This window comes from Colius striatus, chromosome 3, assembly GCF_028858725.1.
Source record: "Colius striatus isolate bColStr4 chromosome 3, bColStr4.1.hap1, whole genome shotgun sequence".
NCBI classification, from domain to species: domain Eukaryota; kingdom Metazoa; phylum Chordata; class Aves; order Coliiformes; family Coliidae; genus Colius; species Colius striatus.
In genome coordinates this window covers 27703649-27728649 of record NC_084761.1, presented here as the reverse complement: position 1 = coordinate 27728649, position 25001 = coordinate 27703649, and the positions used below count along the sequence as shown (strand labels likewise).

At 38.1% G+C, this 25001-nt stretch overlaps 1 protein-coding gene across 4 annotated transcripts in view; it reads right to left on the bottom strand.

Annotated features, from left to right (window-relative positions):
* Nucleotides 1–6594: 6594 nt before the first annotated feature.
* INTU (inturned planar cell polarity protein) overlaps nt 6595–25001 on the bottom strand; it is a 56712-nt gene continuing 38305 nt past the window's right edge. For 3 of the 4 annotated variants that reach the window (XM_061992545.1, XM_061992544.1, XM_061992546.1), the window contains 8 exons: nt 23662–23715; nt 22214–22276; nt 20949–21170; nt 19970–20392; nt 19356–19453; nt 18571–18760; nt 17676–17830; nt 14917–15728 (listed from right to left, as the gene is read on the bottom strand). In XM_061992545.1, coding sequence (XP_061848529.1) covers nt 15617–15728; nt 17676–17830; nt 18571–18760; nt 19356–19453; nt 19970–20392; nt 20949–21170; nt 22214–22276; nt 23662–23715 — 1317 coding nt within the window. In that variant the 3' untranslated portion in view covers nt 14917–15616. Of the gene's footprint in view, nt 6659–14916; nt 15729–17675; nt 17831–18570; nt 18761–19355; nt 19454–19969; nt 20393–20948; nt 21171–22213; nt 22277–23661; nt 23716–25001 lie in introns of those variants that run through there. The other variant, XR_009818424.1, reaches the window with a different exon arrangement.

The following is a 25001-nucleotide window of genomic DNA, read 5'->3' as shown; positions in this document are numbered from 1 at the left end:
TCCCCCTGCTGTCAGCCATGTTAGGCGGTGAACATGGAACCCTGGCCTTCATGTCTCAATCGTACTGCTACCCAAAATCCTAATTAAGAAAACTCGCTAAACCAAACGACAGTTTAGAAAGCTGACACTGGTTTATTGTAGTGCTGGGTGCATTGGGGATCCTTCCACTTAATGTGCACCCCAAGTAACAGAAGCATGCTCACGATAAATATGAAAAAAACCCAAATATTCAGGGAAACCTAATGCATATGCAAGTACACTGCAAAACGACCTCTGCACAAGGGCACTGTACTGGGGGAAAGATCTCTAGTGGTGGCTGGAGGTAGACTTTTAACTTTGTTCGTGTATGGTCACATCTCACAGCTTTGCAATTTCTGCAGTTTTGGTAAATTCTGCTTTTGAAACCTAGCAGAACTGGGATGCTCAGTACTGACTGGCACTTGGAATTGTCCTTTAGCATGCAGACTTGTTTATCTTGTTAGTGCAAAGTTTACACCGAGGGGTCTTCCCTTCAGTTCTTTGCATACTAACTGCAGATGGGAGTCATGAAGACTTGCCTGTCTTATTTGTCAAAGCTGGGGAGTGGGGTCTCCTGTTCTTTGTATCTTTGGTATCAGTACCAGGGACAGGCACAGACTTCAGGCCTTCAGGTCCTACTGGTCTTCCCACTGCCAACATCTACAGAAGAGCTGTCCCAAATTTGTGCCTGTGTATTCCCAGAAGCACCCCATCTTCATCATTTTTCTTTCCTAGAAAAAAATAACCCATGTCTTGAAACTTGACTATCTCTATTGCCATTAACCCATTTTTATAGGTGACATTTTAAGTATGAAGGACTGGAACTCTACAAAACATAACTACTGTCTGGAAAAGCTCCATAAGTATTTGTTTGCTTCTAAAAACGACATCTCAATTTCACACAGCAATGTGACATCTTTCTGACACAGCATGTGACACTGTGCTGCAATATTTTGTTCCACTGGAGAGACTAAAATAAGTGCTAAACCACCAAACTAGATTTGCATCTCTGTCAAGAGTTTTATTTCCCCAGTTGTTATCATTTCAGTGGTCTACTTCACAAATAGGATTTCCCTACAGATGCCAGTTCCCTCTAAAACCTCCAGAAGCGCAAGAAGCCCTAATTAAATAGTTATTTGTAAGACAACTACTATTTATTAGTCCAAGAGATTAACCACCTTATTTTCTTTGCTAGTGTTAGCATCAGTTCAGTTAAATCAGTTCAGTTCAATGAAGGTGCAGTCCCATCTGCAGTAGCCAGGGAGATAAACTCCAACTCAGGTTTCTGCTGCTGTTTCAGTCCCTGTTACAAAACCAGTTCTCTGTGATTGAAGATATTGCAGCATTCTGCTTCTGCAGCACCACCTGAGGCTAACTCCTGACTGAAATAAACCTTGGACCAAGAGATTATATGCAAATACTCTTGCATAGCTATCCAACATTACTAAGGCAGGCTTAGAAGACATTGAGCAACCTTGCAGGAGGTGAACGAGCCATTACTGCAGAAGTGCTGGCCTGCCTCACGTCTCAGCAGGGTATATCAGCCTGTGTGCAGCTTCATGCTGTCACTGCAGTGTTTCCAAGTGTTTCCAGTGTTTCCAACACTGCAGTGTTGCCAAGCCAGCTGCAGTCAGAAACACAGATGTATCTAGACAATTGTGGCAGCCGACAAGAAAGTGCCAATGGACTTTTTTATTTGCTTTGTCAAGACTGTTAGGAGTTAGAGATGCGAACATAAGCAGGATAAGGCAAACTCTCAAAGTATTTCATAAAAGCCTTGTTTGCGTGCTTTGTGTCATACTGATTGCTCTGTCTGCAAGTATGAACAAGAATCAGTCCAGTCAGATTGGTCACAGACTTGCCCAAGCATGTTCTCCCTCAATCATCTACTGGCACTGTAGCAATCTCTGAATTGGTGGTGTCCAACTCTTTTTGGTCTGTGGATCACATCTCAGCCATTTAAAATTCCTGTAGGTGTTAAGTGTTATAAGTCTCTAGGTGCTTGGGTTTCTGCATTTTTGGGCCGTTATGGCTAGAGTGCTTTCATCCAGACTACAGTCTTCTCAATGTCGGAGAGATGGGACAGAGAGAAAAGAGAGTTGTTGGCTGTTTTAATGCAAATTCAAAACAAGAAAAACACCCAACAAACTCCTTTGCTGCTTCACTTGTGCTTTAAAACACCACAAAAACACAACAACAGGCTAGAAATACATTTTGTTTTTACTGTGGTTCACACAGAAGCTGTGGCAGGCTGATATGTGCACATACATACATTGGGCTCTGCTGACAGGCTGCGGAAATGCTGTTCCCAAAATAAACCCAGGTTCATGCCCTAATTTAAAATGCAAAATGTGCAACATTTAGTATTAATTAAATGGAAACACTAAGAATTTTAAACAAGAGGCAAGTATTTTCTCGGATTTGTTTCCTGAATGGAATTAAAGCAATACTCTTTCATTCCCTGAAAACAAATTATTTAACTTAGTACATGTTTAGTCACAAAAACGTCCAACACAAACTAATAACATGCTGTGCAAATGCTGAGAAGTCTATCATGAACGTGGCACAAACAGAACAACTGTTCACTCAGTATTTTAATAGATCCTGAACTCTCCAGAACATCAAGATTAAAAATGTCCTTAAATTTGTCATGAAGAACTAGCACCAAGGCTCCTCCTGTTCCATGAAGGAGGTTGGAGAATGCTCCATGAAAACAGCATTAAGCCCTTCCCACTCATATGTAGTCAGAAAGCTGTCAACATTTCCTTTATATTGACCTTCAGTCTCCCCACTCTGCACCTTGAATAAGGACAAGTCATCACTCCACTGCGGATGCCCAGCAACCGTTGTCTTTCTTCAGTAAAGAACACTATGGAACTTTTTCCCAATGTTTCGCTCACTGCAAAGGAGTGATCTTTCAACTAATAAATATTTATCTGATGTAATGCTCTGTTAGCTGGTTCCAAAAGCTAAATTTAGAAAGGCTGTGATCCTTCTGGTGCTTCTTTTAAGCTTTACTGGGCAAGTAGAAGGCTTAGGAGTTTAATGAGGTCACTCCAGTCCTAAGGGTGCTCTGAGTCGTTTCAATGCGATTAAAACTTCCACAGTTCATTTTTTTTCTTCTTTAGTACCACTGAAATATTTTTATACCAAGGAGGTTTCAGTTCATGAGCAACAGTATCCTCTAAAAACTGTTAAGGTCTTGACTAGCATGATGATGTAAGAGAGGTGCAGTAGAGTTTTCATCTTCCTGAGCATTAATTTGCTTGAATTACAGAAACAAAGCAAAAAGAAAGATTTGTTAGAGATCTCAGCACTATGTTCAGTAAAACTTGCTTCGGGTTCTTACAGGTGAAGGAAATGGAGCATGGAATATTCACGTGCACATAGTCTGACTGTTTCTGTATGAGTCAGAGTTGAAGTACTGAACTTTCCCTTCAGCTTTTTCCAAGTGCTGTATGACTGAAAATCACACCAGCTCCTCTAAGTTTTGACACTTTCCATGGTGAAGTGGAGAAGGCCCAGAGGAATGGTGTGTAGCCATTCTCTGCACAGCAGAGTGATTGGAAAATACTCTTACCTACTGTGGAATACAGCATAGGGACAACAGCAAATCTCTCAGGGTCTTAGAGTGACACCACAGCTCTGACAAACCATTCTATGATTCTATGTGCTTGGTGAACTGCCAGACAATGCCTGTATTGGAACTGCAGTCTCTTCAGGAATTGAAGACTATATTAGGCACTGACACTGCTTTTTTCCTTAGCTAGCAAAAACCAAGTACACATTTTTTTGAGAAAGATTAATCCAAAATGTCTATTTTTATAATAAATTATGCTGGAAAGAAGACACTATTTTTTCTACTTAATGCTGAAGATTTGACAAGATTATATAACTGCAGAAACAGAACCTTGTTGCCTTTAGGCCTTTGTGATATACTCTGCAGGTAATCAAGTGACCTTTGAATTTTCTGATGAAGGCAGAGTTAGACTTTGTTACATCTTCTGTTAGGAATCAAGGTATGAGCTCATAACAGATTTCTTGAACATAAGAAATTCAGGAAGTGCATCTCTGATAAATATTCATGTAAATAAATATAAATAGCATATTAACATAGCTTAAAAGCATTTAAAATGTTTTTGTTTGTCTTGAATATATGCAAATTAAAGGATATTTCATAACAGTTATTACTGCTTGAAAAAGTTATTGTTGACAAAAGTAAACTTTGCTGAAAGCAATAACTGTACCATCCTCATTATTTCAGAAAGTTATCTCAACTGGCAAATATAATTTAACTGAAGAATTAAAAGGTGCTAAATTTAATTCAGGGACTCCTCCTGCATCAGAATAAGTGTCACAATAAGAAACTGTTAAAAATCATACCAATCAGCTTTATTTGTATCTGAAGCTTCACAACCAGACAAATGAAATATATTTAAACATCCACAAAATGTCTACATCTTCTCATTCTTATCCTTTGTGCTAGAAAACCCGTTATCTTACTTCATGTGATTATAATTTATGTTTTCAATAATCTCAATACTGTTCTGTATCCTACTGGTAAGTTAAGAAATACAGGCAATTCTTTGGTAAAGGCCTTAAGAAGTACAGTACTTACGAATAAAAATAGCATTAATCGTAGGCCTACTGCTGATTAAGCAGGTAAAGCAGAATCTGAGGACAGTGAAATCATATTTAGTCTGAAAGGAATAAGTGAATAGTGCTTATGGTGTTTGCCCACTGTAAGCTTCAAGGATTGGCACAGAATTGAGTTGGAGGCCTATGGCCAGTGGAGTTCCACAGGGATTGGTTCTGGGGCCAGTCTTGTTCAACATCTTCATCAGCCCCAACAGATGAGGGGACAGAGTGTACCCTCAGCAAGTTCCTTGATGACACCAAACTGGAAGGACTGGCTGATTCCCCAGAAGGCTGTGCTGCCATTCAGCAGGATCTCGACCGGCTTGAGAGGTTCAGGACGTTCAACAATGACAAGTACAAGTCTTGCATCTGAGAAGGAACAACCCCATGCACCAATACAGGCTGCAGATTGACCTGGTGGAGTGCAGCTCTGCAGAGAGAGACCTGGGAGTCCTGGTTAACAATAAACTGAACATGAGCCAGCAATGTGCCCTTGTGGCCAAGAAGGCCAATGGCATCCTGGGATGCATCAAGAAGAGTGTAGCCAGCAGGTCAAGAGAGGTTCTGCTCCCCCTCTACTCTGCCCTGGTGAGGCCTCATCTGGAGTCCTGTGTCCAGTTCTGGGCTCCTCAGCTCAAGAGGGACAGAGAACTTCTGGAGAGAGTCCAGCGCAAGGCCACCAAGATGATCAGGGGACTGGAACATCTTTCATATGAGGAAAGGCTGCGGGAGCTGGGGCTGTTTAGTCTGGAGAAGACTGAGTGGGGATCTCATTAATATGTACTAATATATAAAGGGTGAGTGTCAGGAGGTTGGGACATGCCTTTTTTCTATAGTATCTAGCAACAGGACAAGGGGTAATGGGATGAAGCTGGAACACAAAAAGTTCCATTTAAATATAAGAAAAAACTATTTTACTGTGAGGGTGACGGAGCAGTGGAACAGGCTGCCCAGAGGGGTTGTGGAGTCACTTTCATAGACTCATAGAAAGATCTGCCTGGACACATTTCTATGTGACCTGATCTAGGTGGTCCTGCTTCTGCAGAGGGGTTGGACTAGCTGATCTCTAAAGGTCCCTTCCAACCCTACCATCCTATGACTTCTATTATTTAAGGCCGATTACCAGAGGTGTGAAGACATGATGTATGAATTGGAGCATCCCTTGGATTTTTCTGAAAGCACCCAAGCAAGTTCTATGCCAACATATATTCTGATTTTCTTCTGACTTTCTGAAGTACTGAGCCAAATGAAGACACTCCTGAAACAAAATGTGGATCCGCTACTTTGAAGTAACAGTTCTTTTCTATTATCTGATGGCTAAACTTCCTCAGAGAGGCAGGCAACAAGGTCCTGATTTTTCAAGAGCTTTTTTGTCTTTTTTTTTTGTCTTTGAGGGTCATCTTTGTAGCAATAACTTACATTATTACATGTACTTAAATGCTACTGACCTCCCTAGCAAAATTACCTAATAGCTAGCAAAAAGATCTGGAATTAATTGCTAAAAATACACTACCATACTCATCACATGCTGAGAAGTAATTCTCAGCTTGTACTGAGCTTTGAACATTACCATTTCCACCTCACACCTCAAGAACAGCTGCGTGCCACAGACTGTATTTTTCTAACTGCATTAGCTGAGCTAATGAAGGGTATTATTCTACCCACAAAGCTGTCTTACTCCAAATATCTGGCTTCTAAGTAGGAAAAAGAAAACAGATCCTGTCTTTCTACCAAAAGCTCTCACCAAGCCATCAACTGAACATACTTTTATGAGGCTTCTGCTATATTACTGTTCTTTTGTTTGTCTAGAGATGTTTTCATGTTTGTTGTAAGTAGAGCCTTGCTTGCTGTAAGGCTAGACAGCACTTGAATAAGCACAGCAATCTTTAGAAATCTAGTAATTTTCAGAAAAGTATTGCAAGCTAGACCGTACCTGCATCGTCATGTGCCTCCTGACAGTGTCAAAAGGATAAGATGGCATTCCTGAGCATGTAGTCAAAACCTGAGCAATACAAAAGGAGAGAATGAGTGAAGTTTCTTTTGGATTTGGCAATAATCCTTGTAAAATACAACAGAATAGGAAGCCAGCACAAATCCTGTAAAATGTATGTAAAATCCAGCAGGTAATTGGTATAATTTTGATCCTTTCAGTTGTTAATCCTACTGTAAAATGGCTTGGCTCTTGAGAAATATACTTTATTGAGCATAAATGACTGTAAAGACAAAAGCTGTAAACAACACCTTCATTAGCTCATCATAAATATTTATCATTATAAAGATATAAAACATACACCACTAAGCTCCCTTAGTGGTGTTATAGCATCCAAAGTAGGAGGCTCAGGATACAACGAGTCCCTGTACTGAAACACCAAAACACTGGTAGAGGCCAGTATGTGTCTTTGCAGTTTCAGTAATTCAGTCACCATGTCCCTTGTTGCTCAGCAGCACCTAATATAGAAGAAATTTATGCATATTGTTATGCTTTACAGAAGCCCTTCTCTTTAGTTCAAACTACTCTGCATGACTGAAACATATTGTCAAAATCATGTGAAAAATATTGTAGATCATTGTCTTCTCCACTTATGAACAAAGCATGAAGAAGAAATTCAGACACACGGATGGATAAAGACAGTTGACCTGTTGGATGTGTTCCTATGCGGCCTGATCTAGGTGAACCTGCTTCTGCGAGGGGGTTGGACTAGATGGTTTCTAAAGGTCCCTTCCAATCCCTACCATTCTATGATTCTGTGATTCAAACACGTAGTGGTATCAGTTGGTAAAACACTTGCAGATAACTACCATTCCAATTTTGTCTTCATTCAGTTGAATGCTTAAGTATGAATTCTCTTGCACTCTCTCTGAAAAAAAATTGTTTGTGTGCTCTTAGGATTCTCCACAGCATGGCAACAAATGAAGGAAGAGCTACAAACTGTACACCTCCTTATATAGAAGGTATCATGAAAACATTAATCAGCACAAGTAGAGTGCAGAAGGCAATAGGTAGACTCAAGCAGCCAGTTCCTGGGACAACCCTGCACAGCACAGACAGCAATTAGTGTTACCTTGTCCCATTGCGGGTAAATCAGGAAAGCCAACAAGAACACTTAAAGCAGAGATTTCTCTCTGTCTCAAAGCCTTGCACACAGTGTTTTTGTGAAATTAATTTTATCTGTTTGAACAAATAAAATATATATCTAGAGACATGTACTTCCCAAAATCTTTGTTGAGAATCTTCAGTTGATATTCTTTATACAGAGTAAAAGTGGTCATTTATTCTTGAAGTGACACCCTATAAAACCCTAGGTTAGCAAAAAAGAAACTCCTCTGGTTTCTGGTATCCAAACTTGGCAAAATTCAGTTCAACTTTTCCATATAGAATATAAAAATTAAGCAAAGTTTTGAGAGCTATGCTGTAGCACAGTTTACAAAGAATCCCGTCACTCACCTTCACGCTTTTCGACAAACGTTGTACATTTCTTAATGCTTTTCAGTTTGTAATTGTGCAATGGTAAATTTTTAAGTAGTAGAATTCTAATACTGCTGCATTTTGGTCTACCTCTAAAATGAAGTAAATAAAAACAACCTGAGGCACATCAGATAAAACTGGAACTGCCTTTTAAGAGATTTTACTACCTTTCCCAATATTGGCAGTGAAATGAGTTTGTGCGAGGTCTAATGGGTACGCTGCACACATGGATGTTGGTCCTGCTGCTCCCCCAGAAAACACGTTTTCCAAAAAACCATTTCCAGAACTGAAACACGAAATTTGCAGTGTGCAGTTCTGAAAAAACACTAATACAATACCATAATATTGTAAATAATAAATGAAATTTGAAAGCACAAAGCGTAAGACCAGTCTAACATGGGGTATTTCAGAATTTCTACTCATAAAGATTCCTGTCTATCCTTACATTCATTAAAAATAGTATTTATAAGCTATGCTCTTTTTCAGCTTCTGAATTATATGGTGCTCTGGAGGCTCACCTAGAAGATAACATTATTCTCATCTATAATCATCCAGTCCTCCATAAAAATCCACCCGTGGATCTCCCTGACACAACAATTGCACATCAACTCTCAATGATGTTGGGCTGGCCAAACAAAAATCACTGCACTGTGGCACATACTGTTTACTGAGGAAGAAGCAGCTAATCACGGTAGAAGAAACATTTTGCTTAACATTTTTAGGTGGTGATACTTGACAGAGCTCTGCTGACTTAAACAGCATCACATGCACCTCTTGTATAGTACATGCAGACCACGTAGATGGACTCCAGCTCACTTTCTATTTGCTGGTTCAGTAACAGCAACACCATAGCTGTAAGTAGTATGGAGTCCATCATAGCTTAACTGCTCTTGTATTAGTTGTAGAGAAGGCTTTGAAACCTGCCCCAGCATGATAATGTTGCTGTGGAGCAGCTGCAACCTGAAGATGCTTGACTGCCCCAGTATTACCTTCAATACTAAGTGTCTGGCATGTAGACACAGCCTGTCATCTTTAACAGAAGTTCCTTTGCATTTCACAATCTAAAGTGTTTAGGATTTATTTTTAAAAATAATTCAGCAACACAAAAACTCATGCATGTAACCATATTGGCTTCCCTATTTCCTGTCCTGCACAAAACAGGTAAGAAAACATCCAAAGACCCCAAGCTCCAACAGGGAATATGCTACTTTGCTAAATATACTTCTAAAGAAATTACTCCTAAGTGCTACTCATGGAATGTGTCTAAAATTTGAGTCATAAGCTCAGACACATGTAAGCCATCTGGAAACACTTCTAGGAGGTGGAAAGGAGATTTGAAGAACTATAAACACTGTGTTACTTACATCATACGTGTTTTACTTTTTCCACTGTAAGAAAGGAAACAGCAACTTTAAAGTCTTTACATACAAAACGACTGTAATTGAAAAAGGACTGCTTAAGAATTTGCATGCAATACAAGGAGATTAACGAAACTTTAATGACTGACAGTTTCTGATCAGCAGCACCAGAAAAGCCTGTGACAAGAAAAATTTCTGGCACTGGAGTGAAAAAATGTCAACAAGAGAAAGTGCAGAACATTTCATTTTTGTTTAAATTATCAAAACCTAACCATAGAAATCCTGAAACAGATAATGAGGCAGACACAAAGCAGGATTTCCAGCTACTTTCGAATGAAACAAATGTAAAATTAAGAACTGTAATTTGTCAATTACAATTTGTCAATGCCAGTATAAACATTTCACATTCCAAGACTAAGATTTCTTGTAATGAATTTTGTGAGTGTAGACCTCTCTCTGTGTCTTTAAAGAATCCAACCAAGTTAAGGGACTTTTCCCAAGTACACAGAACTGCAAAGTAAGGCAGCATAGTCCAAGTTTGCCTTTTTGAGTTACAACCTAAAACTGTTCCTTTTTTTGGTGCACTGTACAAAACAAAGTTCATGAAGTGCTTTAACTACTCTTAAGTATGTATCTAGCTTTACATGTAGTAATAAATAATTTTTCAGTATAAAGTATTGCTTATCTGCAGCAGCAAAATGCAATGTACTATCTCTTAAGTTTTTTGTGATGCTTGCTTACTAATGTTTGTCCTGAAAATAATGTGAAAAAAAGAGACTTGCTTGAGGGACACATCCAAGAACTCCACACATTATGATAAACCCAGCTGTAATTCTACGTGAGCGAAATTATAAGCATAAAGGGTTTTGAGACTATGGGTTAATATAATCTTAACTGTGAGAATATAACTGAAGTTTTTGATGAGGTGCAGAAACATAAGTGTTTGAGTCCAAGATTTTTAATATCCACCTTAACAGCTGCATCCGTTAACTCTGGAACAAAACCTAGAAAATTCTGACTGCAGTTATAAGCTGTTATTTACACGCACTTTACAAAGTTATGAATCATTAAAGATCAAAACCTGGATTTCATTATCTTTAACAATATGCTACAGAATATAAGCCATGCTCACCATTCCTCTTGTTATAAAATATGCCGTTATAAAATTACAAAATCTTATCAATATACCACAATTATCAACCATGCTGAAAGAATTGCATAGCTTGAGCAGATTGCTTGTTTATGAAAGAGATCTAATATGCAAGAGGTTATTTACGGAGTCGCAGAAAGTCAGCGTTTGGAAGGGACCCCTAGAGATCATCTAGTCCAACCCCCCTGCCGGAGCAGGTCTATCTAGATCAGGTCACACAGGAACACATCCAGGGGGTTTTGAAAACCTCCAGAGGAGACTCCACACCCTCCCTGGGCAGCCTGTGCCAGGGCTCTCTCACCCTCACAGTAAAATAGTTTTTCCATATGTTTAAATGGAACTTTTTGTGTTCCACCTGTTTTTCTTTATCCACTTTGGACATGAAAATCTGTTTGTACTTGCCCTTAAAAGCAAAGTTTAGAGCCTGTGTTAGGAAATACCATATAATGTTTGCCAAATTGCCAAACAAAAAGCTGAAAAATCCTACAGAAAAATACCCAGATCTTTAAAACAGCATTTCTAAAGTTTATACTACACCAAGTATATTATACAATATTCCTGTCAGTGTTTCTACTTTGGTGTGACCTGTAACAAAGGCCAAGGATGTTCCTTTTCAAGTCCTTTATTCTTTAGGCATTTGGTGTTGGAAATCTGGATCTATTCTGGCACTTACCAACAGATGTATGCATTCAGTGTTAGCAAAAAAATTTAAAACTGCAAGAGAAACATCCATAATGCTGAGAAAGAAGTAAAGATTCTCCATTTCCGTATTTAATATATTTCTAAGACTAGGCATATCTAAACAAAGTGCAATCTGGAAACAGGAAAACATTTCACAGAATTCCTAAGTAGCCTGCCTATGCATTTTTGCTTCTATAGGGGGTGCTCAGACTCCATGTGACCATGGCTTATACATGGATCAGAAACTCAGTAGGGCTTTTGTAATTACACTCTTAATCTAAAAATGCGACATCCCTTTGGTTACTAACATAAATGCCTGAGAAGATAAATGGGCCTGAGGAGGTAGCGTGGGAGCAAAACTTAATGGATCATGAGAAAAAAAAAGTACGTCAGGATGTTCAGAGACATTGGGCTGGCCACAAAAGACTTGGCTGAGCAGTGACAACATAGTGATTGCTGTAATGCATAGCTGTGCTCTTCATTCAAATAACTTCCTTTTCTTGTGTTGCTGCGGCTAAAGACAAAGTCTCCTTGAAGACAAAGAAAACAAAACACTACATTTTATTATTTTGATCTTTGTTTTCTGCCTGTTAATATGAGTATGCCAAAAAATGCTGCTTTTATACAACTATCAAAGGAAAATGTTCAGGGTGTCCTAATGCTGTCCACAAATACAAACAGGCAGGATTTTGCAACTCTCAAATAAGCAAAAAAAAAATCCTGCCAGATGTAGCCAGCAGTAATCCCCTCCTTACTACCTCCTTCACAGGTATCTGTACTCCTTTGCCCATAGAGGATGCTCCGTTGCTGTCACTTCAAAGGCCTTTCTACAAGCTTTTATAAGGTTTGTGAGAGGACAAGGTGCTGGGACAGAGAAGCAGCCCAGGGTCCCTCCTTTGCTCCCTGGGGGTCCACCATGCCCTTGTACAGGCTGGTCCACTCGGATCTGCTTGGACAAGGCCTGCACCTGCAGCAACAACTTCACCCTCTCAACAGGCACCACTACCATCTTGGAGATGGTGGCCAGCCCGCTGCAGCCAGCAGGTCCTTCCTGAAGGTGGGGTCGCAGGTGTCTGTGCCCTGTGGGGCCACCACGGTGTACAGCACCACCTGAGCCCCTGCCCTGTGATTTTCTGTTCTTCACCAAAAGCACATGGCCCACAGGCACTTCACTAGCTTCTTTCATCTCAAAAGTTAAAAGTTGATGGTCTCAGGGTACTCAGGAGCTGACCTGCCTCCATCCCCCACCATTACTGGTTGTGAAGGGTGGACGGGCCCAGAAACTGCACCCATTTGCTTCTACTCCATGGATCCTTTCTGGGGAGTGCCACACTCCCTGAGCTGAAGGCAGTATGCTTTCCAGATTGCTCAGGCAGTTTCCAGAAACTTCTCTCAGCTGTGGGAACTGACCTGTCACCCCTGACGTGGAACTAGAGAACAGAAAACCAAGTGACAAAGGCTACTTGTTGATTACATTGAATTATGAGTTAATAAACATTACATGTGACAATGAATTTTAGTCATGTTAATTATACTCATTCCATTGCAGGTCAGAAGTATCAATTCCTTCTAGATTGCTGACAGCATTTTAAAAAATTGCTTCAACTTCTCTGCATCCATTAACTTTATGACTAATGAAGGCACGAAATGCCACATTTGTTCAGTCAAAATGTTTGCATTGTTGATGTTTTAAGATGTGAACTTCTGTTTCTTGCATTCCCTTGACACAATTTTAACCCCGGTACTTCCATTGATTTGTTGTACAGCACATTGCTTTGCTAATAGTTTTTTAAAGTAATAATTTAAAGGTCCTGCACTTGGGCCACAACCCCCAGCAGCACTACAGGCTTGGGAACGGGTGGCTGGAAGGTTGCCAGGCGGAGAGGGACCTAGGAGTGTTGGTTGGCAGCGACTGAACATGAGCCAGCAGTGTGCCCAGGTGGCCAAGAAAGCCAATGGCATCCTGGCCTGGATCAGGAACAGTGTTGTCAGCAGGAGCAGGGAGGCAATCATTCCCCTGTGCTCAGCTTTGATGAGGCCACACCTCAAATACTGTGTCCAGTTTTGGGCCCCTCTCTACAAGAAGGACATGGAGGTGCTGGAGAGGACGCAGAGGTGGGCTACCAAGCTAGTGAAGGATTTGGAGCATGTTTCATGTGAGGAACAGCTGAGGGATCTGAGGCTGTTTAGCCTGGAAAAGAAGGCTCAGGGGAGACCTTATTGCTCTCTACAACTACCTGAAAGGAAGCTGTAGCCAGGTGGAGGCTGGTCTGCTCTTCCTAGTGATAACCAATAGAACAAGAGGAAATGGCCTCAAGTTGCACAAGGAGGTTCAGGCTGGATATTAGGAAGAATTTTTTTACTGAAAGGGTTGTCAGGCATGCCCAGGGAGGTGGTGGAGTCCCCTCCCTGGAGGTGTTTAAGAGACAGTTGGATGTTTTACTCAGGGAAAAGGTCTAGTGGTTGACAGTGCTGGGACAAAGGCTAGACTTGATGATCCTAAAGGTCTCTTCCAGCTGAAATGATTCTATGAATCTGTGTGCTTAAAAAAAAAATCTGTGAAATACAGTCTCTGCTCACTTGACTAACAAAATAACCAACAAAAATCTCCTTAGGTGTAGTATCAACATGATTAATGCAAAATTTGCAACATTTTGTTGCTGAACTACACTGCTTTGAGTGTAAAAGCTGTGCTATGCTTGGATTCCCTTGATTCTGTTTGAAGTACAGTTTCTTGTGAAGAAGCGATCCAGTCTAAATAGCCGACGAGTACTGATGAGTCTCACCTTCCTTCAGTTCCTCTTTTCTCCACACACATCTATGTTTTCACACTGTTTCTTCTGCACTGACTCAGCTGTGTGTTTGGCCCAGCTGAGTTAACAGTGTTTATCCCAGTACACTGGCAGCAGAGTAGCCTAGATCTGACTAAACAAAGATCTAGATAAAAGTTTGCTGTCCTTTTTTTCAAAACGATCAAATATCCTCTTTTTTAGAATTCCACCATATAGGCCAGCCTTTAAAGGATTGAAAGAAGAGAAGAACATCCTCAAAATTACCCTTTTTCATACAGATACACACTTATGTGCACAGAAACACACATATAGGTTCTTTAAAAGCTGTTAAAAGTTGCTAAAAACAGTGTAGCAAAGACTGCTTGCTATTCCTTCCATCTACAAAATCTAATATTCAAACCTTACTTATTTTAGACTTGTAAAAGTGCCATTCAGAGGTCATCCATACTATTACATATTCTTATTTTTAAAATACAGTAAATCTTGCATCACTTGAGTTACAGATAAGGAAGTAAAAAGACTCCTCAAAATCCTACATTTTAAAGTGAAATTTTACTAAAAAAAACCTTTAGAAACAGTGCATCTGTAGATTACAAACATTGTAACATCTTGTATGAAAGCTGAATTTTGTAGAACGGGTCTGATTTTGCAAGCATCTTGCCTTCTCTTGCCTTATACAACCTAACTTTTGTAATATCAAGCTGTAAACTGTGGAAGATTTAGTTAAACAAATATTGTGAAGTAAAAAAAATCAAATCACAGAATAATCCTCTACTGGTCTTTGACAAATATACATTTTTTATTATGAAATTAGAATACAAAATAAGCTGGAGTTCATGCATATGTGTTAAAACCATCACTCCCTTGCCCTCCCCATCTTCTTTTGTGCCTTCAAAATTTCATTTTAACGAATGTAAGTACTATTTATAGTTAAAACTCATGAAGTCAAGTAAACATCAACAAAACTACAAAATGATAAGCAAAAATGATAAGCTATTAGTTTTATGTGGCTAAGAGCCATGAACTGGCTAAAAGATTTCTTTCTGTTTTGATTAACACAATATTATTGAAAATATTCATTATGTTTCATGCCCTTAGAGGTGAAAACTGTAATTAACTGGAATTTTTTTTTTTTCCTGTCATCACCAGTTTCCAGATATTCAGAGAGTACTTTGAGGATATCAGCTTATCACTTTACATTGCATACTACACACTGAACAGTGGTGAATGTATAAATGATGTGATGTTTTCATATAATAAGGATCAGGATAAGTAATTTAAAAAAGAGCTTTGATTCTCTGAAATCTTCTGAAGGATCCAATTGATAAGAAAATTAGAATCATCACTGAAGATTTACCTGTGTCATACTACAAGGTAGATTTATTCTTTTCAAAATGCATTTCAAAGACAGCCCATGGGTGGGCACCTTAACTGAATTAATTCCTCTTTATATTGAAGTACTTTAAAGATATAATCACACCCCGCAGGCTGGCTCAGTGTTCAGGAAGCTCAGCTATGTAGCTAAGCCGAAGGACAGTTTAAAGGCCAGTTCAACAGCAGCTTCTGTGACCGAGTCATGAAAACAGACATAACACTCCTGAGGTTTTGGATGTTCAATGAGTCTCCTGAAAAAAAAACAAAAACAAGGACAAAGAATCCCCCATTAACAAACATAACTGTAGCTGTTAGCTTTCTCCCCTCTGATATGTTCAGGTTGTACTCTGAGGTTTCTATAAGATGTTATAAACAACTGCTGTGTAAGACAGCTAGCAAATTTCTTTGGCGTTATCTAGCTTTTAGTGATAAATCAGATATTTAAAGTAAGTTATTCTCCGTACAGTTTTCTCAAGGCTCTGTATGAAAAACACCTTCAGGTTTTCAAGACCTATTTCTATGCTACTAGTGTTTTTGCAGTAGTCCCAGGTTTCCAGGCTACAAGCTTCAATCAAGGCACATATTTAATAATTTTTAAACTTCACACATCTAGGCAGGTACATTTCCAAATGTCAATCTAATGAGCAGTTTTAGGGAAAAAGCTGAAACAGGAAAACTGTTAATTTACTTGTGCATAACTGTGTAGTGTTACAGCATAGCATATAGCTCTGCCAATACTAAGGGACTGCCTCTGGTGTAACACATTTGATAATGCAGGCTGGAAAAATATTTTTAAAGATATCAGCAGCAGTGTAAACATTTTAAAATGCTTTAATTAAGATTTTTTTTTTCCCCAGCCCCAAGGACAGCATACAAACTGCAGTTACCTACATTCATGGTAGGGAAGAACTGCTTGTTTTATTTCCTCTTTATACATCTGATTTGAAGGCAAACAGGTTGAACAAAGGCTTTGTTGGAGAACTTCTGCATTATTATTCCTGGCCAATGTAATTAGCTGGGGATGACATTTGCCCTCATTGCATCCAAAAAGAAGTTCTTATGCCATATTCAGAAATGGATTTTGCTGTTTTCCTATTTGTGCAATTGTTGAACTAATCAATAATTATAATGCATTAATCCAGCACGATCATTTTTCTTCCTTTCATCCCCTAGCATGCTGAATTTGTTTCTCATACGGTGAAAGCATAGCTTCCATTTAACTGGGCATTTGCGTTTTTCTTTATCTAGTACAAAGATCAAATCATAGAACCATAGAATGGTAGGGGTTGGAAGGGACCTTTAGAGATCATCTAGACCAACTCCCTTCCACAGAAGATGAATGTAGAGAAGAATGAAACTGACCACTTACTGAAGCTAAAATGTAGACAGCACGAAATATAGCAGATGGAGGAAAGAGTAACATATGAGAAGTAGTGGCTACAGAATGTAGCTTGCTGGCCTGGACTTAAATAATTACAGGATCTGATATGTTTCAAATTGTGAAGAAATGATGCACACTACTTTCTCATTACATCTAATTTTAATTCTTTTTTAAGAAGTATTATTTTTAATATGTAATGCCTAGGGCAGTATCCTGTTGTGTTAGGCTTAGCTATATAGCAGTAACTACATGTACCATTAAGAAAAATCACTGAAAATGAAGTTTAAGTAACAACACAAAACACACTTAATTTACAATTATAATGGCAGAACTTTGAGAGTTCTGAAACTGAGGAAAGAAAACTCCCCTTTCCAAAATATCTCAAAAAGACATGATCTTCCCCATGAAAAAAACCCAACCGACAACTACAACTGTTCACCTTACTTCTTTGTATCACTGGACAGGTATTATGCATGAAGGCAAGACAGGTGTGATTTACTTTCAGAGCAGGTAATGGAGAGGTCAGAAGCACAAAGAAAGTGCAAGGCATGAAGAGTATGATTACAACATAGCACAGTGCAGCAGTGCACGGGGTGCCAGCTCTGTGGAGTTAACATGCTGGCATAGTGCTCACCTGAGTTAACACATGATGTATTATAGCAGCACAACTTCCCAGATCACAAACCGAAGTGACCTCAGTCAGTCAGTTCAAGTATTTTGGGGATGTACTACAGTTCAGTTTATTCTTAAAAAACACATTAGCATATTCAAAGTGGAAAATTTTGGGATAAAGAGATTCATTTGTTTTCAAACTCACCCCACAACCCAGTAATTCAGTGTTGGTGGTGGTTTCTTCTGATCGGTCCAGTTATCAGGAGAACACTCAAACAACACTCCATGTTCTGTTATTGGACCTAGAGTCTCATCGACCTGACTAAATTCTGAAATCCCAATGCCTGTTTTTCTCTTGTTCTGTAAAACAATTGCTGAAATGTTACTACACAATGAAATACTTTAACATAAATGCTAACAAATGTAACTGTGATTTCTTCAGGAATTTCTGGTGTCAAAAAGCCAGATTCAGAAGATACAACTAACTTGCTTACATAATTCTTTTCTCCATGGTTCCTATTTTGGCATCAACAGGCTTTTCCATTGTTATGCAACTTGGAAGAATATGCTCCCTTTCTTGATTTTTTTTTCCTTCTAGCTGAACGCTGTTTCTCTAGTTAGACATCTGAGATCCAAGTACAGTGAGGGGAGACTGCATTGTCACTGCTCATATGAAACATTTTCTGTGAAAAATGAGGGCTTGAATTTCTTTTTGCTGCCATTCTGAAATCTCCTCCTGGCATTAAAATGGCTAAACCCCTGTATTCTGCTACTTACAGTTCTTGAACCCAGAGTGCAACACTTTTTGCTAAGTTACAAACAAGACTCCTAACATGAAACAGTAAAATAAAATACTGTATGGGAGATGCAGAGTAGTTATTTTGTGGTGGGAAAAAGAGCCATAAAATTACATGCATACTTGGTTAGATGGTCAGAAAAAGAATCTGTCCATAACAGTAAAAATATCAAGAACTTTAAAAACAACCACACATGTGCAAATACACCTGCTAGCAAACTTCTTAAAATAATGAATGAAAACAATCTTGAAATAAGTAGTGGAGAATGTTATGTAGAAAAAACAGAAAACAAAGTCTCCATACTTCTTTCCTCATGGACTGCTGAAAAACAGAACGAATTGACAGACAGCAACGATAGAAATTCTCAATTAACTGAGGGTGGATGGAGCCACCAAGCCGTGCTACTTCTTTGTGAGTTGGAGTAATAAAGATTCCTTGCATCGTTTCCAATGATAGATAGTGGAAGAGGGTATTCTCAGGACCAGATGTCAACCTTAAAAACAATGGGAGACTTCACTTAATATTAAAATAATTTTGGAAGCAATTTTAGTTCAACAACATGTAATTTTGTTTCACAAGACAGGATTTTTTTCCTGGTAATTACAACAGAGTATAAAAATAGATACAGATATTCAAAAGGTGCCCCATCCTACACCAAGGAAATCCTGCTAATTTGGGCTGTTAATATTCAATTCCAAACCAAAATCAAAACAAAAACCAGAACCCAGAGCAGACTGTTGCTGTCACAAGCAACAAAGGGCCAATGGGACAATCACAGCTACTTTGTACTACTACCTAGAGAGACCAGGGAGACATGAAGCATACATATGTGTAGTCCAAAAAACACATACGTGATCTTGGAAGTTAAAATAAATGTGGGACATGTGCATACATTCTACTGACATGTTCTTGAGAAATAGTTGACTTTTTTAGTTGAGCTCTTCATTTAAGAGCTTCACTTCTGAGAATCCTTGCGGGGCAGTTTTGATTAGAATAAAACTACACAGGAACTTCTGTGACCTGTGCATATTCAAAAATCAATCCAAGTATGGCCTTAAATATGAAATACTTAAAAACCCATTTCTTACTTGATAGCATTAAGAAGTTCTGTATCTTTCTCTGAAACTGTCTTGCTGAGGTTTCCTAAATGAAATGGATTTGGTAGGGTATGTTTTTTTCTAGTGGCCTGAAAAACAAGCATTAGATAGATGAACTAATGGAGAAACCACAGATAACAAAAGAACAGAATCAAATCGATAAATCGTATACTTGAAAGTAAGTAATGTAGCCTGTTTTTAAAAGGCCAGAACAGTTGCATCAACTTATATAAATGTATTTGATAGCTTATTTTAGACTAAAATGGGTTAGAATCAGCTGTACAACTGTACAGCAATTTGTTCTGACAACTTATGTTTATGTAATTTTAATTTTTGTGATATTCTGCAATTATTTTAGCTGCTTCCAATGCACCTGTGCCCACCTGAGTCATGTGAAAAAACCCAAATATTTACCAGCATAGTAAATACCGTGATGGCTGTGAAGCTGACCCAAAGCCTCCCAAGGCAAGGTAAGTATTTTCTACAGAATTCAGGGGGTCTTAGATTTATTTTTTTACAGTTACTTGAGTGAGTTTTTAAAAGAATTGCTGCCTCCCCCAAGCCCATCAGAAACTTATCAATTTTCTTTGGCTTTGTTCTCAGACCTGATCCACTACAGACCGTGGATTACTGTTTTCATCTTCCACAGGACCTTCATTACTGTGGTCAGGTCCTCCACTGGTTCTCGTAGGGCTCGGCTTACGTGTTGTTACAGAAGAGTCACCAAACAGGGTCCTTTTGCTTGAAGGAGTGGTTACTGATTTGGAAGTATTTTGTAGCTTACTTAGGATGGTTGAGGTGGTCAAGCTCTCCAGTTTGTCGTGTGTGGCAGGAAGGAACCAGTCAGCACAAGATAAAGGTGGAATGGAAGGAGAATCTAGCCTTTCCTCTATGCTGACATCTATTCCTTCCAGTTGAAGTATAGTGGCTTTGGCCTGATCTACATAGATACAGTCTGGTCCTGGATTCCCGACAACTTTTGATGCACAGCCTCCTGCCTCAAGCAGTACACACAGCATAAAGTGTCTCTGTAAACATGGAGGTGACAACATTAGCCTTTGGTTTAATACACAGTATGCACTCTATTATATTTATGTTTCATCTCATACTTGAGCAAAATACAGCATCATAGTCCACACTCCCGCGTCATCTCCAGAGGAGTTAGTTTTGGGGTTTTTTTTGTAATCAAATCATGTCCAAGCAGATCTTTCAGTTACTATGTTATTTAACATGATCATACAGATGTATAAGTCATATAAACTAATTAGTAGCTTCCTTTAAAAAAAGTCCATGTTTAAAAAACCTCCAAACATTTCTGAAATGAATTGTCTGAAAAGAGAAGATGGTGAAAATAGCATTTTCAGCCAAGAAGGCATAAAAAGAATGAAAATTCATAACTAAACCTGTAAGCTTTACAAATGCATAAAAATGCTACTCTCTGAGAAATTCTATCCCATGAAACAGGTCTAATACAAATATTTTACTACATAAAACGCGTGGAAAGTGTTCATCTCACTGAACAGTAGACAACATAGAACAGTAAAACAGCAGCAGAGAAGGGGCATAATGCAAACATTAACTCACCAAGCCAACTATCAATAAAAAGTATCTTGCTTCAGGTTCCCTGTATCCTGTAAAACTTGAAACTTCATATGGTTGGATATGATGATGTGGAAATACTTCCCGCCATATCACTAACTGACCAATCTTCTGTTCTGCTGCCAGGGGTAACAGACAATAGTGCCGACAATATAAACCTATATCAATAAGATCTTCCTTTGGCAAGTGATTACCAATCAAGTAACCCTTAATTAAACACAGAAAAGGAAGTGTATTCAGTAAGAAATAAAACACCACCACTTATCACTTAAGAGTACTTTTCATATAGAGACATCTATGCTCCACATGCATCGAGACTGTAAACTTTCTGGCCAGAGATCAGAAAGTGTAAAACTGTACACCAAAGTAACACTGAGCTTTTGCAGCACATCAGAATAATCAAAATATTGAAATAGAAACAAATAAAGTATTAGCATATGTGCAGGTTATCAAAAGTAAGCTGGGAAAAGTATGGCTTTAACAGCTTGCAAAACACCTAAAGAGTTAAGGTGCTTTAATTCTCATTCAATTCTCTAAACAAAAACACTGAGCTTTCATTGGAATTAATAAAATGTCCAAAGAAGGTACATAGTACAACAGTATTTCTAGCACTAAGGGTGTTACAGTTAAAGCACCATCACAGTAGATACTGCACAGCTCCCTTTGTGCAAAAAGTTTAGTCTGATAACAGTAGCAGCATAAAGACATAATAAAATCCTTAGAATGTAAGTTTTTAAAGTTAAGTCTGTCATCTTCCTCTTTATACTGTTGAATACAGTCTTAATTTAATAAATACTTTTACAAATGAGGCCAAAGTGAAAGAAGCTGTCAATCCAATTTCTCAAGGCTTTGATTTAAAGATAGATTACAGATAGATCACCTGTTATCTTTGTTAAAAAAATGGCAATGGACAAAAAAAAATCTATTAGCATATCCTACAGTCTCACTTGAATTGACTCTTATTATTTTATTAGTTTCTGTCTTCAAACCCCAGATCATATGCTGCCAAGTTCCCATAGAACAGTTTCAAACAAGTGTTTTGTACTGATCATACAGCACATATTGCTTCCTGACATATTTTTTTTCCTTTAGAGCGTTTCGAGTTTTAGTTCTATTACTAGAAATACATGTTTAAAGCAGTCATACTTTTAATTGTCGTATTTGTGATGTTCTGAAAAGAATTACTCCATGATTGGGTTAGATTTCCAGAGGCATTTTCCTAATCTTTAGACCTTAATCACTAATACTACCTTGTAGAAGAGACAAGAGCCCATAATCATATATAATCTTCTCATGTCATAATAATCTTCAGACTGGAGGGGAAAAAAAGAGAACATAGTATAATTTTTAATTCTTATTTTTAATTTTGTTTAACAAATACAAATCAACTAATTCCAGTCAATTGTAATAAATATTTAGTACTATACTTTTTGACTACTTATTATGAGTATGTTCAGTTAGTATCTAACAGTTCATTGAAATACCAAGTTTTTAGCCTCCACTATTGATTTTCATGCCACTACAATTTTCTTTAACAATTTTCAGCTCAAAAGGACAGATTTCTTATTTAGTTCTTTTCAAACTATTTGTGTTACGATATGCTAATCCTCAGAGGGCTTAAAGGCAAAGTAGCTGAAGCCTAACTATTGACACCAGAGGCCCTCCTAGAGTAAAACTTCCAAGTCAAAGCATTTTTATCCCCCCAGTACTTTACATTTTACCCAAAATATACCTCTTCACTGATCGTTTAATCTGGATGCTCTGTGCTCTCACGTCAGTAACACCACCTTTAGGTGGATATAGTATACCTTAAATTAAGTACGTGCTATCAATTTCTCTGCTATAAGCTGCAACTTGCTAACAATGCTTTGTTAATGTAAATTATCATCCAGGTTGTTTAGTACAGGGATTTTTTTCTTTTCCTTCTTTTGCAAGATGGACTGCATGCCTGCCTACCCTGGATTTTAGGTTTTAAGAACTGTTAAGTATCTTTTGTAATTAAGAATATGTATGTCCCAAACTGCTTTGCTAAATATGTGATCAAACACTTATGCTCAATTGTAATATATCCATATGGAATATAATTTAAAGGTAACTGTTCTGGAACATGAGTTTATGAAAACTCTTTCATTAGAAAGTAAAATTGAAATGTCAATGTGTTTACAACTCACTGTCCTATACAGTGCAGTAAAGAACATGTACTGCAAGTGATTTTGAATTAAATTGCTATCTTTCTCTTCAATGGTATTAAAAATGCGCCTAACTTGTAATTGCTTTCTGTAAACTGAAAAAATAAGTTCTCAGTGCCCCACTGAAGTTTTCTGGTTTCTTTACAATTGCTAAAAAGGAAACAGTTACCTACACACAAATAAAGAAACTTGACAACAATCAGCTATGTTGAAATTAGAGTGTCTTTGTAGACAAACCATGGACCTAAATTGTAGTCAATCACGGGTTTTCAGTGACAAATCCTACAAGATTATAATACAGTTGTTATGTTAACCATGGAGAGAAATAAATGATAAACAGACTGGGTAAAATTGAGTTATCTTAAAACAATTATCTAGTATACTTTGCCTTGACTTTCACTTGATTTTTAAAAAATCAAGTTTGGAATGAGTACTTTTTCAAACTATTGCACCTGACACGAAGCCACAGAGATACTGTGTCACGCAAACAACAAAAATAAAATGTTTACCAGCTCTGCAAAGTCAGCTGCTTCCAGATCACTCAGCGCTGTGTCAATTTCCATCTGAAATATTTCAACAGCACATTTCAATAGACATTTCCATGGTACTAACTTACATTAACAGCATAGTTGGCTCTATCTTGGTAGTCTCAGAAGATTAGGATTCACAAGTACAAGGTGAATGGATAAAAATCTGCACATACTTTTTCGTAGCAATATCAAATATCAAAAACATCTCATCAGATTAAAAAAAATCCTTCTTAATTGCTGCATATTTCCTTCTTTGAAACTGTAAAATTTCTCTGCTTGGGCGCCTGCAGAACCCACTGTTCAGTATAAAGGAGACGTCACTCTTACTTGCAGCATGCTTAAAACAAGAGGTCTAAAGACTATCCCTTGAAGGCTGGAGACAACTCTGAAATCTGGCAAGCTATTGTATCCAGCTGAGTTATTAGAAAAAGTCTTTTCCACAATGGATTTAGTTTTTGTCTCTACAGACACTCCCAAGACTCTCTCACATCTTTGTTCTACTGAAATTGCTTTAAGCTTGTTTATTTCTCTGTTGGTTCACGTAAGCTTTACTAAAAATGTCTTCCTTTAAAGAATATGATAGTAAGCAGTGAAGTTCATGACGTTAAAGTGCTTCTTAATGAAAAGAACCTGAGCACAACATTACAAACTTTTGGGGCTTTATTAACAAGATGCCCGTAATTGAAATATGGCCAGTTTTTCAGATACAGAAATGTCAGTGAGGCTTCTGGCAGTCAGCAACTAACCAGTCTCTCAGCTTTTCCACAGTTATAATTTAAATGGCTTTCTGCCCAATAAAGAACTGACATTTTAAATTTTTTATTCCATATAGAATATAAAGATATACACTAAAACTTAACTGGAAATTTCATCTTCTGCAACAACATCTTTTTTTTATGTATCTCCGAAAATTTCAGAATTTTATCCATTTCATTAATATCAATTACGTTATTTTCTAAATCCCTCTAAAACCTACAATTTTGCAAGAAAGAAACAACCTGAAAGCTAAACTCAAGAACAAAGTTTAATTGAGTCTCTCTACAGAAACTTGAGAGAAAAGAAGAAAGTATGGAGGGGCAAAAAATGGATCACCAAATAGTACAAGAAAAAACTGATATTTCCTGGATAGGAAAACAATGTGTGACAACAGTTAGAAGTGCATTAAGTTCAAATATATGTTAGGTTGCTGACTGACCATATTCTTCAGCTACGTGTTGTAAAAATGTCCTATTCTCCTTGGTTGTGGAACATGTATTTTGCAAGTGAGTGTATGGACATGTTACAGGACTCTGTGCACATCTCTTACATTTTTCACCTGG